This window comes from Ruditapes philippinarum, unplaced genomic scaffold, assembly GCF_026571515.1.
Source record: "Ruditapes philippinarum isolate M1 unplaced genomic scaffold, ASM2657151v2 ctg1836_1_1_1_1, whole genome shotgun sequence".
Taxonomy (NCBI): Eukaryota; Metazoa; Mollusca; class Bivalvia; order Venerida; family Veneridae; genus Ruditapes; species Ruditapes philippinarum.
This window is the reverse complement of record NW_026859211.1, coordinates 110,727-127,624: the sequence shown is the minus strand read 5'-3', so window position 1 is coordinate 127,624 and position 16,898 is coordinate 110,727. Positions and strand designations below refer to the sequence as shown.

General features: G+C 31.9%; 2 protein-coding genes and 1 long non-coding RNA gene across 3 annotated transcripts in view; all 3 read right to left on the bottom strand.

Annotated features, from left to right (window-relative positions):
* The window catches only part of LOC132755616 (E3 ubiquitin-protein ligase TRIM45-like), a 42,202-nt gene extending 38,878 nt beyond the window's left edge, over window positions 1-3,324 (bottom strand). Inside the window, exon 1 of the mRNA XM_060746509.1 lies at window positions 3,226-3,324. The gene's annotated coding sequence lies outside the window, so the exon portion shown is untranslated. The remainder of the gene's footprint in view (window positions 1-3,225) is intronic.
* LOC132755618 (uncharacterized) lies at window positions 208-16,098 on the bottom strand. The gene is made up of 3 exons (XM_060746510.1): window positions 16,065-16,098; window positions 15,450-15,470; window positions 208-2,137 (listed from the first exon to the last, which is right to left on the bottom strand). The coding sequence occupies exons 2-3, from the start codon at window positions 15,465-15,467 to the stop codon at window positions 413-415; spliced, it is 1,743 nt and encodes a 580-aa protein (XP_060602493.1). The 5' UTR covers window positions 15,468-15,470; window positions 16,065-16,098; the 3' UTR covers window positions 208-412.
* Window positions 6,709-7,312, bottom strand: LOC132755624 (uncharacterized). The gene is made up of 2 exons (XR_009629235.1): window positions 7,282-7,312; window positions 6,709-6,939 (listed from the first exon to the last, which is right to left on the bottom strand). It is a non-coding gene; the product is annotated as an uncharacterized LOC132755624 (long non-coding RNA).
* Window positions 16,099-16,898: the final 800 nt, after the last annotated feature.

Genomic DNA, 16,898 nt, shown 5'->3' with positions numbered 1-16,898 from the left:
ATTCCCTTTCTATCATGGAATTAAAAGAGAGTAACCACATTTGTTTAGTATAATAAAGTATACTTCAACATAAGAATATTTTTATTTACACACACAAACAAACAACAGCAAGGAATACAGAGTTAAGATTTCTTCATAGCAGACTTATAAATTAAAGACAAACGGAGATATTCACTGGACAAGTAAATAAGTAATTGAATAGTCAAATTAATAGGTTGCTCTTCAACATAGTATATAAATGATGATCTTTATTTAATAATTATTCGGATTTAAAACTGATAATCTACATTCATCATACATTTTCTAGAGTTTTTTTTAACTTTGAATAGAAGATGTGTTTTTGAATTTAGTATACTCCCAATATTGATTTAATCTGTCATTCAATGTATCATCTTGCAGGATATATTCACATTCAAAACCTACTATCAATCCATCCCACATTAAATACTTTTATTGTATCATTTGAATAAAGTCCGTGCGTTGAAGAACAACTAACATATAGTTTGTTATTCCTTTTACTGTATGTTACAGCCTGTGGAGAACAAAGGTTTATTTTCTCTAATCCGGTAATCTCACATATCTTGAAGCTGCTCGACAGTCTAACAATTTTTTCACTGCCATTGAAGCAAACTAACAACGTACCATCTGACAACTCCTGTATTCCTTGAGGACCTCTATATCCTTGATCCTTGAATCTTTGTACAACATTACCTTGCCAGTCTATCTTTATACACTTGCTATCTTTGAAAGGGAAGAAATCAGACACATACATGAACTTCTCATCACTGCTGATAACAATCTTTTCAGGTCCACAAAACAATCCAGGAGCATCAAACACTTGCATCATATTTCCATCTAAATCCAGAATAACCAGCTTCCCTTGATTCTTATTACAGCCCACTACTAGCTTGTCTTGACAATAAGCTACACATAAACCATTTTCACCGACACTAATTCGACGATCTAAAGATAAACTTGTATCAGTATAAGACATTATCTGGATACATTTTTCAGGATATAATGCAACAGCAAGCTTATTTTGTGGGATTTTTATAACATCGTATGGTGCTGAAAACAACATCTTCTCTGACAACAACGATCCTGTGATAACATCTATCGTTTTAATTTTTTTATTACCGGAATCAGCGATGACCATTTGTGTGGCAGAAACCATTACCATCCCACTGATATTGCTTCTTTTTTCATCAGAAGGAAAAGTCACGTTGTGCGATCTTTCATAATTCGCACATATTTCAGTATCTTCTGATGGTTTTCGGTATGTTGAAATTTTTCCAAAGTTTTTCTCATTTTTCAGCTGATCAAGTAGCTTTTCGTTTCGGTCAAATTGAATGTCGTCATATGTCATATTATCTTTGACAATCTGCATTTCTTCACTTTCCAGTGTCATCATACGTGGTGTGACGTTCTTCATTAAAATAAAAAGCTGATTCTGCTTTTTTTCTTCCGTCAGGGCATTAAGAATTGACTGTGAAAGTTTCACTTCCTCGTTTATTTTTGTGCAAGCAAAATTGACATTCTCGAGTTTGTAGTTTGCTGTGTTAACAACAGCTTCAGCTTCTTTTATCATCATAGATTCCATCTCATCTAACCGGTCGTTTATTTCCTTTCTCAAGAGCCGTATGTCTTCAACAACTTTCACACCTTTTTGTTCTAGTTGCTTTTTAGCAGCTGAAGCCTTCATAATGTTATTTTCACATTTCTTGACTAAATCTTTCATCTTTTTGTTCAAATCTATCAACTCGCCAGATACGTTACCTGAAACATCAGGAATATAGTCAACTTTACATTGTTTGTGTTCAAGTGTAACACAGACATAACATGCCACAGTGTCGTGATTGTTACAATAGAACTCCAGTGGTTTATCTTTATGGTTGGTACAGTTGTCCGTAATGACGTCTGCATTTACGTCGTCAACGGTCGTTTGTTGTGTTGGCATAGCGTCTTTATCAAGCAGTACGTGGTTTCTAGATAGCCTTGACCTTCTATGATGTTGAAAACAACTTTTGCAAAGATGTTCTTGGCAGTCTTGACAAAATCCGTAAGCTGGCTCCTTTAATCCATCTGTATCACACGTAATACAGTAGAGGTTAAAGTTCGTCTTTGATGTCGAAGTTACCTTTCCCGAGACCTCCATTTTCTTAAATGAAAAAAAATTAATAATCAATTTTCAGCCAACGACATATCAAGGTTCTAAACAATATGAAATAAATATAAATATATATTATTATATATATTCCTGGGAAATATAAATTGTTTAAACCTTTATGACTAACATTAAATACACCGTATCTACTGTTTGTTCCTGTGTAATCCAATATCTCAATATGCATTTCTCTCAAGCCTAAACACGTCACATATTAATCAGTTAGTGTCCAATTAATAATTATAAACATTATAGCTTTTTATCCTGGATATTTCATTGAACTTTCATTGTAAACGTTAGTTTAGTATTAATTAAAATGTTTTTCACGTAAAGTTTACCTGTTTTTTATATAACAGTCACGTGATCTGATTTATATTGTTCAGTTGTTTCACTATATCACATCTTTTTATTATAAATTATATGCTCGTATAACTATTTATCCTCACTAATAAACTCATCGTGCTTGACCATGTACATTTTGCTATATTATTAAGAAAAGCTGTAGAAAAGAGCGTAACGGTTGATATATAGTTATGCAGATTTATTTATCGTACGGACGGTTACTAATTCTTTTTTCAGATTTTTGACATTTTCAATAATTTAATTACAATGTATTGAATACATGTTCAGCTTTTCTTAAGAATTAAAATATTGATTTCTGAGGCATAATGTTAAAAACATATTAAAATAGTCCATCATGATGCTATTACAGATTTAATTATCTAAACTTGAAAACAATTTGTGTGAATTTAAAAAAAAAAACAAATACAGATAAATAACAGAATATAGCTTAAAAAGTCCGACACTAAAATAACGGATAGGGCATATTAAATGTTAATCAACTTACAAAAAGAAGTGAATATCGTGCAGTGATTAACTAATTTATGCAAACTATTGTCTACGCCCCTTATCACCGATTTATGCAGAATTCAACAGTTAATGATGAAAACATGAAAGAAGAAACATCCAAAGATTTGTAATTTATTTCCTAATAAACTCATCGTGCTTAACCATGTACATCTTGCTATATTATAAAGAAAAGTTGTAGAAAAAATGCTCACCTTTCTAACAGTCCGTCTCAACCCGAACTTTGGAAGGCTGAAGTTTAAATTCTAGTTCGCAGGGGGCGTAATGTTTGTCTTCAGATATGACACAGTGAGATAGTAATGAAACGATTCGCCACATTAACGATTCGTCACATAACGATTCGTCACAGAATAATAACGATTCGCCACAGTTATTAACGATTCGCCACATGTTGAAAATACAAATTTTTTCACATCTACATTAAAACTGTCTATGAAACCTTCTTTCCATTTTATATTTCATTGGTAAATTACATAAATTAATGCTGAAAATTATACTAAAAACGGCTTTTATTGAATAAAAACAAACATATTTTATTACCAAAATTACATAACACAGTGATTTGTTAGTGATAAAACCTGGATTTATTTTATTGAATAAAACACATTAAATCAAACATACTTTTTAAACTTACAAAACACATTGTAAATTAGTTAACATTTGTTTATAATATACATCCTGGAAAATTATACTAAATACAGCTTTAACTGAATAAAAAAACACATGAAAACGAGCATATCTTATTACCAAAATTACAAAACACATTGTGTATTAGTTAACATTTGTTAATAATATAACCTGGAAAATTATACTAAATACAGCTTCTGTTTAACACATGAAAACGAACATATTTTATTAAAATTACAAAACTCATTGTTAACAAAGACAAAGTTACAAAAAATTAGTAGACTCGTCAGGACTGTTTAAGCTGTGTATGCTGGTGTATTTAAATCTTCTAAATTGGCTCAAATTAAATTGTAGAGATATTGTCTGAAAAGAAAAGGAATATATCGGCGTCAATTAAATATTTCTTCAACAATCCTAATATAATTGGCTCTTTAAATTAAAGGTGTGACAAATGTTTTTTGCGTTCCTTAATCAATAATCGTTTATTAATGTTCATAATGAACACATGTTATTTTGCAATACCCATTTTAATTTGTTTTTGTCGTCATACCAAACAGATAATGGTAGCGAAATTACATACCCTGATGTGCTTATTTGCAAATACCGAAAGTAGTCCAAACTCCTCGAAGCGGTTACTTCCCTAATAAGTACACTAAGGCGATACATTACAGGCGCATTTATTCTTGGGGAAGAAAACAAATAGTTCCCAATTGGTCGAATATTTTTAATATTATTACTATTACTATTATTCTTTACAGATAAACATGCTTATATTAAGCTCCATGATTATTTAAATCAATGTTAAACAACAGGTTTACCGTGAAATTAATAAGGGTTACAAACCCTAATTTAGAATTATGTGGTTTTCTTCAGGCTGTTATCTTAAGATTTCACCGTCACGCTCGGTTAGGAAGCGAGAAGTCTGGAGTTCAAATCCCATTTAAGGCAACTTTGTTTTATATATATAAACTGTTTAAGCCAAATAAACATTGAAATGAATGTCAGTGTTGCAATTGGCCTTATAGTCACTTTACTTCAGTTGTAACAATGGAAACAAATTGTCTCACAACTTTCACCTTTCTGGCATTCTGAGACCTAAACAAATTCAGTGCCTTCTGTGCTTTGTTTTCTTATATTTGACATGTATATATATTCCAGTATCGCAGGAATGTGCAAATAACATAAAAAACGCCGAATCTGTGCAATGCTATTCCCCAAACTAATAACACAGTAATGAAATGAACTCAAATATTTGATTCTAAATCAAATTTAAAGAAATGAATAAGTGCATACGGCTGCTACATTATATTTTAACCAGCATTACAATTTTTTACTTTTAATGAGATAACCAGCGTTGCCTCAGTGCGTCATTCACGAATTCGGCGTCACCTCGTAAAATGGCATCAATTACGTCTTATCAGAACAATTAAGTGTAATATGACAGAAAGAGATTGGAAAATGTCTCAGGTACACCAAATATAAACAAGAGCACCGCTAGGCGGAGCATTAGATGCCCGAAAGTGATTTTTTACAAAGGATGAAGCATTTGTAAAACATGAGAATTTAATAATTTTACTACGACGGATGGACAGAATGATGCCAGGGATATAACATAAGTAAATATTTTAGGGCATATTATTAATGTACTCAATATAGGTGATCATCCTATGAAAGTTGACGGTTGTAAAACTTTTAACAATAAGGTCATTTGATATTGACCTTTGACCTTGTAACCCTAATATAGATATGAATCGTCTATTCAATATAGGCAATCATCCTTTGAAGTTTGAACACTGTAAGCCAAATGTAACGTGTGTTATGCTCCGGAAAGCACAATTTTCAGTGTTAAGGGCATTGTGACCCTGACCTTTGATCCTATGAGCCTTAAATCAATAGGGGTCATGTATTGGACATGTCTGTTCATCCTATACAATTTTACAGCTGTAGGTGGATTAATACTTAAGTTATTGAGCAAACACCATTTTCAGTTCAAAAGTAATAATTATCTTGACCTTGTGACCCATAAATTAATAGGGGTCTTCTACTCAATATAGACAATCATCCTATGAAGTTTGAACACTGTGGGCCAAATGGAACTTAAGTTATTCTCAAGAAACCACAATTTTCAGTGTTAAGATCATTGTGATCCTGAACTTTGACCTCATGACACCAAAATCAATAGGGGTCTTCTATCCAATATGGACAATTATCCTATTAAGTTTGAATATTGTGAGCCGAATGGAACTTAAATTATGCTCTGGAAACTGTTTTCAGTTTTAAGGTAATAATGACCTTGACCTTTGACCTTTTGACCTCAAAATCAATAGGGGTATTTTACTCAATATGGATAATATCCTAAGAAGATTGAATATTGTGGGCCAAAATGGAACTTAAGTTATGTTCTGGAAACTGTTTTCAGTTTTAAGGTAATAGTGACCTTGACAATAAATGTGGATAAATGGATAAATATAGAAAATTCCGCTTAAGAGACCATAATATCTAATATTCATTTATGCCATTATGATTTTTTTATATTTGATTATACAAAAATCATGGTCATTTATCTCTATGACTGTTTGACAATTTGGTAATTTACATAATACAAACGAGTATTTGGTAACTTACAGGGGACTCAGTTCCTGTTAGTCAATTTGGGAATTAACAGGGGGGAGGGGGGCCAAGTTCCTGCACGGATCTCAATTGCAAGTTGTAATATAAATCCGTGGTTGCTGTTAGTCATATTTGGAATTTAAAAGGGACTCAGTTTTAATTTTGGAATTTACATAGAACTTATGAATATTTGGTTATTAAAACAGAACAATTCAGTTCATGTTTGGACAACAACAACAATTTGAACTATAACCGCTATTTGATTAGTTTGTCAGAGCTAGATACCTGAGAAGCTATATAATAAGGTGTGATATTATCGTAGTCGACTGAACACAATAACGAGCATTGAAACTGACTCGACGAGGGGATTTTTGTTGAGGATTTGCAAAAACTTGAGATCTCCAGTTTTTCTCTTGTATAAATAAGATACTAGAAGACTCAAGGAATGCTGACTTTAATTTAAGTATAAATAGGAACAAGAACATTTACACGCACATAGCTGCTACCAATAAATGTTTCAGATATTGTTAAGTGATAATATTTCACAGTCTGTCTCTTTACGTAATAGGTGACAGATCAAGCAGCTCTGAAGAATTTCACTTTTACGATGGAGTTTGGCGTGGACGGAGAATTCTGTGCTAACTGTAAACGTTTCAGACCAAGTATTGGATCTAAAATGAAATAAAAAATAGCTGATTTTTTTTCCATGAATAAAGTGCATAGTTGTAATTGAATTTATATTGTTTGTAAAAATCATGTTATATTCTATGAAATAGTGTACCGATTGAATATGAGAAAGTATTGTTCATAATCTATTATCCTAATTGCTAAAAAACTTCCATAATTGATTCTTCCTCGAAATAAGAACAGCTGTAATATCAGGATGTTTTATATAGTTATTATATGGTAAGCGATAACATTTTTTTTAAGTAAACGAACAAATGATAACTTTGATGAATGATGATAGGAAATCATTATTCTTTTCAGTTTATAAGTATGTACACATTGAATACCTAATATGTCTTCTCCAGGTCCATGTATCAGGTTGAAACTCGGCGTTCTTTGTTGCCGTGCATTATAAGCGTGGATCACGCATCACATGACACTCCCACAGAATAAAACGGACCTTGGTCCATTGGGCACACGCGTCTTTCCAAGTCATACGAACAATCATTGATGCAAATCTAGTATTGCACATTATTTGTAACTTGTCAAGACTGATACAGGGCCATATATATAAACTTCCCCCTCTCTGAAAATACCCTCATATTCATTGATTAATTTTTGTAAGTTAACAACCTCAATGAATTTTCCATGTTCAACTCATTATCGCCTAATTTCATATTTTAACGTGTGAGCCACAACACATTGAAATAACATAATGAGTAACTAGCGTGCAATTATTTACTCAAATAATAATCCGTTGATAAACTTTATATCTCTCTCAATGCAGACAAATAGATACGAAAATTCCCCTACCAATAGATAAGATCTCCAATGACTTAAAGTCTCACTAGTAGGATGTCATTTTATCTTAAAAGTCATGACGAGATAAAATCACATATGTAACCATGAGTCTGAGAGAGGATTTATCATATAAATAATCAGGTGCTCTTTCTCTTTATGCATAATAATTTATCAATAAATAATGTCATGCGAGATTTATTATAAAGAATTAGATAAGCGTCAGTCATCTGCTCCATGCATAGAAGCCCAGTTGATTTCAACGTATATTTCCTCGTAGTAATTCCCACAAACTTCACATAGAAGAAATACTGCTAAGTTTCATTTCTCCGATATCTAATGCGTCATCTAAATAGAAACATTAACGATATAGGCTAAAAAATAATTGTACTATACTTGCAAGTAGTATTACATAGTAAATGGATATGTAATAATCATTAAACTATTTCAATTTGTACATTATTTACTTTCAACGAAAACACAGAAATTCCTAAAGACAAAGAGCACTTGTTTAATTTTAAGGTTTTTTGATATATGTCACTACTAAACGAACATTTTAAAGTAAAACATGCGAGGTCAATTCACATTAAGCAGTTTTGATATCTTACGGTTCTTGTCAATAATCCGGAATAGAGATCTTGAGAGAAGAACCGGTACAGGCCAGACTGGAAAGATATCTATCGACATTGCAAGCCTGGAATCAGAAGGCGATTTCCCACATTTCTAAAACCACTGTCTAAAACTTATATTTTTTTCTGGTTAAAATTGTTAAATAAAATAGATAATAGCTTTAAACATATAGCGTCAAAAACAAATTACAACATACTGTTAACTCTTTCTTAAAACTAATTCTCATGTCTAATAAATTTACTATGTATTCTTTGTTAAACTGATATCTGTATCAAAATGAGGCTACGTTAAACGCCGATTTCAATACATGTCCGGCCAGGCGGTCAAGCGGTTAACTAACTTTCTTTGATAAATAACCAGGAATTACCAATTTCAATATCAAGTGTCCCTAACGAGAGGCAAATGATCATTAGAATCGATGTTCGAAATTATCAATTACAAAAATTTCAACTATCCCGAGGAATGTGTCGAGGATCGAATCAGGAACCTCTGGATTACGTATCCGATGTTCTCCATATTGAGTGACGGCGGATAGCAGCAAACGCTAATGTTACAGCTATCATATCATTTTCTTTAAAGAAACTAAATCAAAGCTGGTTTATAAATAGAAAGATTAAAGTACCATTTTTAGCTTTGTCCATTTTTCTCGATTAGAGGTTGAGAAGAAACACTCGTGTTCTTCATAACATTTCTCGAGCTTGAGGGGAGAGGATTCCGGACCCAACCAGTGAAGCTTCTTGAAACTTTCATGGTGTAAACAGTTAGGTGGATCAATGATGACAGTATATGAAAAAAGAATTACATGTCAATATTGCGATTGAAATAAGCCAAGAAAGGAGAAGACGATAGTCATTTTGGTTTTGCGTTCCAATGTAATGTATCAACCATATTTTGATTGATTATAAGTCCGATCTTTTATGTCAATTAAATTTAATGTTATTTTAAATACGTTTCCACATTAACTCATTACGCGGGAATATATATATTTTTTTACAGTTATTGGTCTTAACAGTTTCCTGGTTTAATACATCCACGGACTATGAATAAATAAATAATATGACTAATTGGACTGATCTTCGGAAATAAGCCACCGGAGAGTCGAGCCATACTTTTTGTTAGACTTATCAAATACTAAGTACGAGGAATTGCCACAAAATACAGGGCTCATTTTTTTTGTTTGTTGTCTGTTTTTTTAAAAAGTAAACTTACCTTTATAAATCTTCAAGGTCACTTAGTTCCCAGTTGTCCATTGCCCATCCGCAATCTAACATTTTTGAAATTTCTCAGGGAAAAATAACAATTTTTCATGTATTAAGTCGCAAAGTTCAAAATTTAATGCGTTCAAAACTAAACTTTAGATCAGTTGCCTAAACTCTAAATAACGACTTGAAACGTATTTATATTAAAATAGGATAAGATTAATTCTTGGTTTCGAGAGCAATTAAGAGTCCTGTAAAATTTGTTAAATAAAATAATTGTGACCAAAAAAAACTGAGTCATTAGGTGGACATTGAAACAAATCACATCATTCCATGTTCAAGTTCCCTATGGACTCTCTCTGATATGGTCGTTACGGACATCGCATGCATTTGTAATTGACAGAGTGGTTCCTTGACCTCACGACATGATGTTTTTGTAGTTGTCATGGTTTTGGACCGATTTCATAGTTGTCATTGGTGACTATACAAGACCACGATGCTACTGTAGTTTGTTAATCGGTTTTGGACTTACAAAGACCGACGATGCTACTGTAGTTGTCTTGGTTTTGGACTTACAAGACATTGATGGCTTTTGTAGTTTCATTGGTTTTGAGCTTACAACGGACATGATGCTACTGTAGTTGTCATTGGTTTTTGACTGTCAAGACACAATATGACAGTTGCAAATGGTTATGAGTCGTCACGACGTTATACTATTGTTGCAATTGGTTATGATCGTCACAACCAAATACTATATTTTGAACTGGTTATTGGTCGTCACGACATGTTCACGACATGATACAATATTTGGAATTGGTCGTCACGACATGATACTATAGTTGGAATTGGTTACGAACGTGACATCCAAACTTTATTTCGAATTGGTTATTGGTCACAACATGCTTCCTTATTTGGTATTTGCTCTAGGTTTACACGACATGATACAATATTTTGGAATTTGGTCGATCACGACATGATACAATTATTTGGGAATTTGGCGTCACGACATGCATACATATAGTAAGAATCGCTAATGAGTTGCTACTATTTCATTACAATATTTGCAAAATAATATGAGTCGTATAAGTAGAAGCAAAGAGTCACACTGACCAAAGAAGTTGAAGTAGTATTCAAGTTTTGCTTTCTGAATGGGTGATAATGACATCTTCCTGTAAACTTCCCAAATCTTTCTGAGCAGCTGATCGACGGAAAATACCCTTTCAAAAATAAACATACTTTTTATTTCATTATCCCGAAAGACAATAAGAAACGTATTTTTACAAACACATTAAAAAAATTTTAACCCGAAGTGTTCGCTGATTAAAAGCATTTAGACACAAAGATCTGTAATTTTAATATCATAATTTATAAACAAAGCAACACATACTCTATAGACCAGTGTAGACAGATATTGAAATAAAACAAAGGCAATTAGATATACATTTTATGGAGTATAGAACAAATAAATTTTAGAGTATTAGATGGACATTTCAAAAAAGAAAAAGAGAAATTAAAAAAGAGATTAAAGTACCTTTCTTCTGTGTAGAAGTTTTCCTTGTTATTCCAAAAAGTAATGGAATTTTAAATGGTTCAAATGCTTACTTGCCTTCAAAATGTTTACATATAAAAACGAAAAAAATTCTTCGTATTTTTCATGAGAAACGCCGATTACGAAAACCGTTTGACCAGCTAATGCACGTGCAAACAACAATGTTTGCATAAATTAGTAAACAGATAATTCCCTTTACTTTTAATGTTATATGGGTTTAATATTTCAAATTATTACATAATTAGTTAAATGGTTTTAATCATGCAAATCAATTATATGTTGACAATACACTTTAAAAATTTTTTTTTTTAATAGATTAATATTATCGCATCATTATTTTTTTTCGATTTATTTAAATTTTACGGATTATGTTAATTAAAAAAGAAAAAGTGTGTGAAATAACAAAAATAAATAGAGATCTTTAAACGTTAATCACTAATGACACGAGAAATTCAATAGAAAATAGAAATTCTTAAAGAATTCTTTAAACAGCACGATTTAAAATGCTGCCGGATCAGTCTGTTCTTAGGCGGTGATGACTGTCTACGCCCCTTAACACTGGATTAGGTAAATATGAAAGGGGTGAAACAAAATGAAACATCCATCATGTATAAAAAACTAATCCACATATCAATTATATCAGTCTTGTTTAAGCTATCAAGCCCTTAATTAAAAAAGATACCATGGAACAACATTTCAAATTAAACAGAAGCATCCCTGACGTCAAAAAAACCCAACAAAAAAACATGTATATAGTCAAAGTATCGGTAAAGAAGAGAGAAAAAGGAATATCTAACGAGCGCACAAAACGGCAAAGTTGATGTGCATAAAACTTTGTAATAGATTGTACTCAGTCTTCAGAATGTAGCACATTCAAGGTTAAATATTCTTATTGTTATCATTTTTGTTTTTGTTTATAATAGTCATTAAAACATAGACCTGGAAGTGTATCGTTCATCATTTTAAATTGTGAACTTTGTTGTTATGTGAATTTTTAGCCTACTTTCACTTTGGACCCACTTAGTGAAAATAAAACATGGCTGACAAAGCGGAATCACTTCATTTAACCTAAAATGTTAAAATACATATGTATTGAGTTTAAAAAACATCTGCAGCCGGGAATGTTTTAATATGCGCTTATTATAGGAAGTACATATACTATACATTATAATAATGTTGATGATGATGATAATGTTGTTGCTGCTAAAGTTTTTAAATTTTTTTGTTAGTGGATTGAAGCAAATTTAAAAAGAGCAGGAACAAATTTTGCAATTTCTAGTTAGCAATACTTCTTATTATGTGTCTTGTCATTGAAATAAATAGATGTATATTTATGTACCTTTAAATTATTATTATATCATCTGGCGAGATGAAATTACATAAAAAACCATGTTATTGGCGTACATAACAGTTTAAAAACATCTGAAACAAATCGCTGCATCATGCCCGATAATGCAAAAATCAAAGATGATGGACTTGAAGAATTGCTTGTATAAATGTGTTATTAATCCATTCCATGAACCGTTTTTTTGAAGAGGATTTAATGCACACCATTCATTAGTGTTTGCCCAAACACTCCCTAAACTGAATCTATAATGAATTAATTTTCATCGTTAAATAATAAAATCTTGTAAAAACTCTATTTCAATTTATTATTTATTATCTATGTTTTAATGACCTGTTCATGTATTATTTGACTTTGTAAACCACACAATTAAATCAAATAAACAAATGATTATTCAGGGATGTAAACGTAATTCCAATCAAATCGTATCAAATCAATCAAATATATTCATCTTAGTAACATCATACATCATACAAACATGAGTTTTATATACAGTTATTATTTGTAAAAACAACACTACATAGCTTGTCATTTACAACCACAATACACAAATAATTAGGTTAAATATGTATTGTTTAAAAGTTTTTCTTTTCTCAATCAGTATGAAATTCAATATTTTTAATGTAATAATGTAACGATTCTGCAACATAGTATATATCTATTGTCAACAAATGAACTTTTATTTTCAGCTCAAGTTATGTGACATGTCAATAGTAAAATTCTTTTCAAAATCACTGATGAAGTCAACACAAATCATGATGTAACTACATGTATTACAAATCTTGTCTTCCTACGTGTATTGAAATATTCTTTTTCTTGTCATGGAATTGGAAAGAGGTATGCAAACATTTGCTTATTATATTTAAGGATAAGTCAAATTACATTATTTTTTTATTTACATACCTAAAAAGAAACATTGGGTTTAACATGTTCTTCAAAGCAGAAAATTATCAATTAGATTCAAAATTGAGGATACGTATTGGAGATGTAAATATGTAATTGAAAGGTTGTTCTTTTACATGGTACATAAATGATGATCACCATTTATAACAAATTTGAATTTTACAAAAATAATATCTACTTTCAGTACACATTTTCTATACAATATTTTTCTAAATATCCATAGTATATCAAATTTGATTTTAAGAATTTTTTTTATTGAATGTGTTATAATAATTTTATGTGTCGACTTTTCAATGATCACATACAATGTGTCACATTGCAGCAAATATTCACATTCAAAACATACCAATAATCTATCTTACATTGAATACTTTTATTTCATCATTTGAACCAGGCCACTGCTCAGAAGAACAACTAACATATAATTTGTGATTTCTTTCACTGTATGTTACAGCCTGTGGATAACGAAGGTTTATTTTCTCTAATCCTGTAATCTCACATTTCCTAAAGGCCGCTTGACAATCTGACCAATTTCGTGACTGCCGTTGTAGCAGACTAACAACGTACCATCTTCGAGCCCCTGTATTCCTTTAGGACCTTTTATATCCTTGATACTCAAACTCGTTTACAACATTACCTTGCCAGTCTATCTTCATGCACTTTCCCATGACTTTTAACGACGGAGTAGTACAGATACATACATGAACTTCTCATCACTGCTGATAACAATCTTTTCAGGTCCATCAGACAATCCAGGAGTATCAAAACATCTGTATCTTATGTCCGTCTAAACCCAGAATAACCAACTTTCCTTGGATCATAATTACAGCCCACTACAAGCTTGTCCTGACAATAAGCCTACACAATAACACCTTTCACCGACATCTATACGGTGATCTAAAGAATAAAACTTTGTATCAGTATAAGACATTATCTGGATACATTTTTCACTAGTACTGCAACAGCAAGTTTATTTTGCGGAAGTTTTATAACATCGCGTGGTGGTGAAGGACAGCGTCTTCTCTGACAACAACGATCCTGTGTTTACATCTATCGTTTTAATCTTTTTTTACCGTAATCAGCGATGACCATTTGTGTGCAGAACCATTACCACCCCATCAACATCACTTTGCGATTTATCAGAAGGAAAAATCCACGTTGTGCGATCTTTCATACTTCGACACATATTTCAATATCTGTTGATGATTTTCTGTATTGTTGAAATTGTTCCAAAGTTTATATCTCACTTTTCAGTTGATCAAAGTAGCTTTTCGTTCCGATCAAATTGAATGTCGTCATATTGTCATGTTCTCTTTAAACAGTCTGTATTTCCTCACTTTCCAGAGTCATCAAACGAGGTCTGACATTTTTCAATTCAATGAAAAGCTTATTATTTTGTTTGCTTCCTTCAAAGCATTAAGAAATAACTTGTGAACATTTCAATTCTTCGGCTCATTTTTTTCGCAAGGCAACCTTGATATTCTCGAGTTTGAAGGTTGCTGTGTTAACAACAGCTTCAGCTTCTGTTATCATTATCGATTCCATCTGATCTAAACGATTGTTTATTTCCTTTCTAAAGAGCCGTATGTCTTCAACAACTTTTTTCACGACTTTGTTTCTAGTTGCTTTGTAGCAGCTTGAAGCCTTCATAATGTTATATTCACATTTCTTGACTAAATCTTTCAATCTTTTTGTTCAAATCTATCCACTCGCCAGATAACGTTACCTGAAACAATCAGGAATATAATCAACTTTACATTGTTTTGTGTTCAAGCGTAACACAGACATAACATGCTACAGTTTTGTGATGGTTACAATAGAAACTCCAGTGGTTTATCCCTATGGTTGGTACAGTTGTCCGTAATTACTTCTGCATTTACGTCGTCAACGGCCATTTGTTGTGTTGGCATAGCGTCTTTATCAAGCAGTACGTGGTTTCTAGATAGCTTTTGACCTTCTGTGATGTTGAAAGCAACTTTTGCAAAGATGTTCTTGCAGTCTTGACAAAATCCGTAAGCTGGCTCCTTTAATCCATCTGTATCACACGTAATACAGTAGAGGTTAAAGTTCGTCTTTGATGTCCGCAGTTACCTTTCCAGATACCTCCATTTTCTTAAATGAAAATAAAAACTAATCAATTTTCCGCCAACGACATATCAAACTTCTGAAACAATATGAAATAATGATTAATATATATTATTATATATATTCCTGGGAAATAAATATGCATAAACCTTTATGACTAACATTAATATACATCGTATCTTCTGTTTGTTCCTGCGTAATCCAATATCTAAATATGCATTTCTCAATTTCGATCTTTGCAAGCCTAAACATGTCACATACATTGTATTTATCAACTAGTGTACAATTCATTATCAAGTTTAACATAATAGCTTTTTCATCTTGGATATTTCATTGAACTTTTATTGTAAACGTTTATTTAGTATTAATTAAATAAACCATTTTAAGCAAGGTTTAAGCGGTTTTATTTTTTGTGTTTTACGAAAACAAAGAGAAGTCACGTGATCCGATTAATATTATTCAAGTTGTTTTCATTTTTATCTCATATTTAACTTATCTTAAAATTAAAATATGCTCGTTATTAAACTATTTTTCCTCACTTTAACTAGTAAACTCATTGTGCTTAAAAACATAATATAATATTTTGCCAATATTATACTGAAAAGCTTAGAAAATCCTCACCTTTTTTAAGTCCGTTTTCAACCCAAACCTTGGAACGCGGCAAGTTTAAATTCTATTCGCAGGGCGTTAATGTTTGTCTTTCAGATATGACACCAGGTGACATTATCTCCCTTGAAAGCAAATTTTAGATAATATATCCTTTTATAAAGACTGCTGGTTCATGTTAAAAATAAACATGTTTTGTAATGTTTACAAAAAGATTAATTAAAACAAAGTGTGTCATCATTTTTTAAATATAAATAATAACCCATTACTTCATATAGACGTCTTTTCACCACCCCTTCGAGGCCTCAAATAGTGGGGAAAAAATACACATGTTATCTATTTAGACCCCAAACACTTGTAAAAAAGTGAATCAGTTTTTCGGCGCCATCCCCTATTCAAATAGATAAAAAAGGGGTGCAAGAGCTTTCTGCTTGGGGGGGGGGGGGTGAAGGGACTCTTCTGCACCCCCTTCATCTTCCACGAAAATTTTGGACTAGTGAGGAAGGCTTAAATAGCCCTCATCGACCTTAAGGTAAAACGTGTAAGCCCAAAGATGAAATGCTTTTGGCTCTATCTCAATCCATTGGAGAAATTGCAGGCATTTTGACAAAATAGTGTGCATTTTTTAATTTTGAAACTTCCCCTCGTTGCCATGGTAACACGACAGAGATTGAGTATGCCGTTACAAAGGCATATGGTCCAGTCAACATTTGTGCAAGGGTTTGCAACAGTTTTGAAAGGAAAGAGTTTTTTTATAGTTTCATGAGCAATTTGAACTTATAACAGGGCTTTTCAAATGGGAAAACAAGTCATTTTTCACAAAATGCTCATGAAGTAATTTTAAAGAAC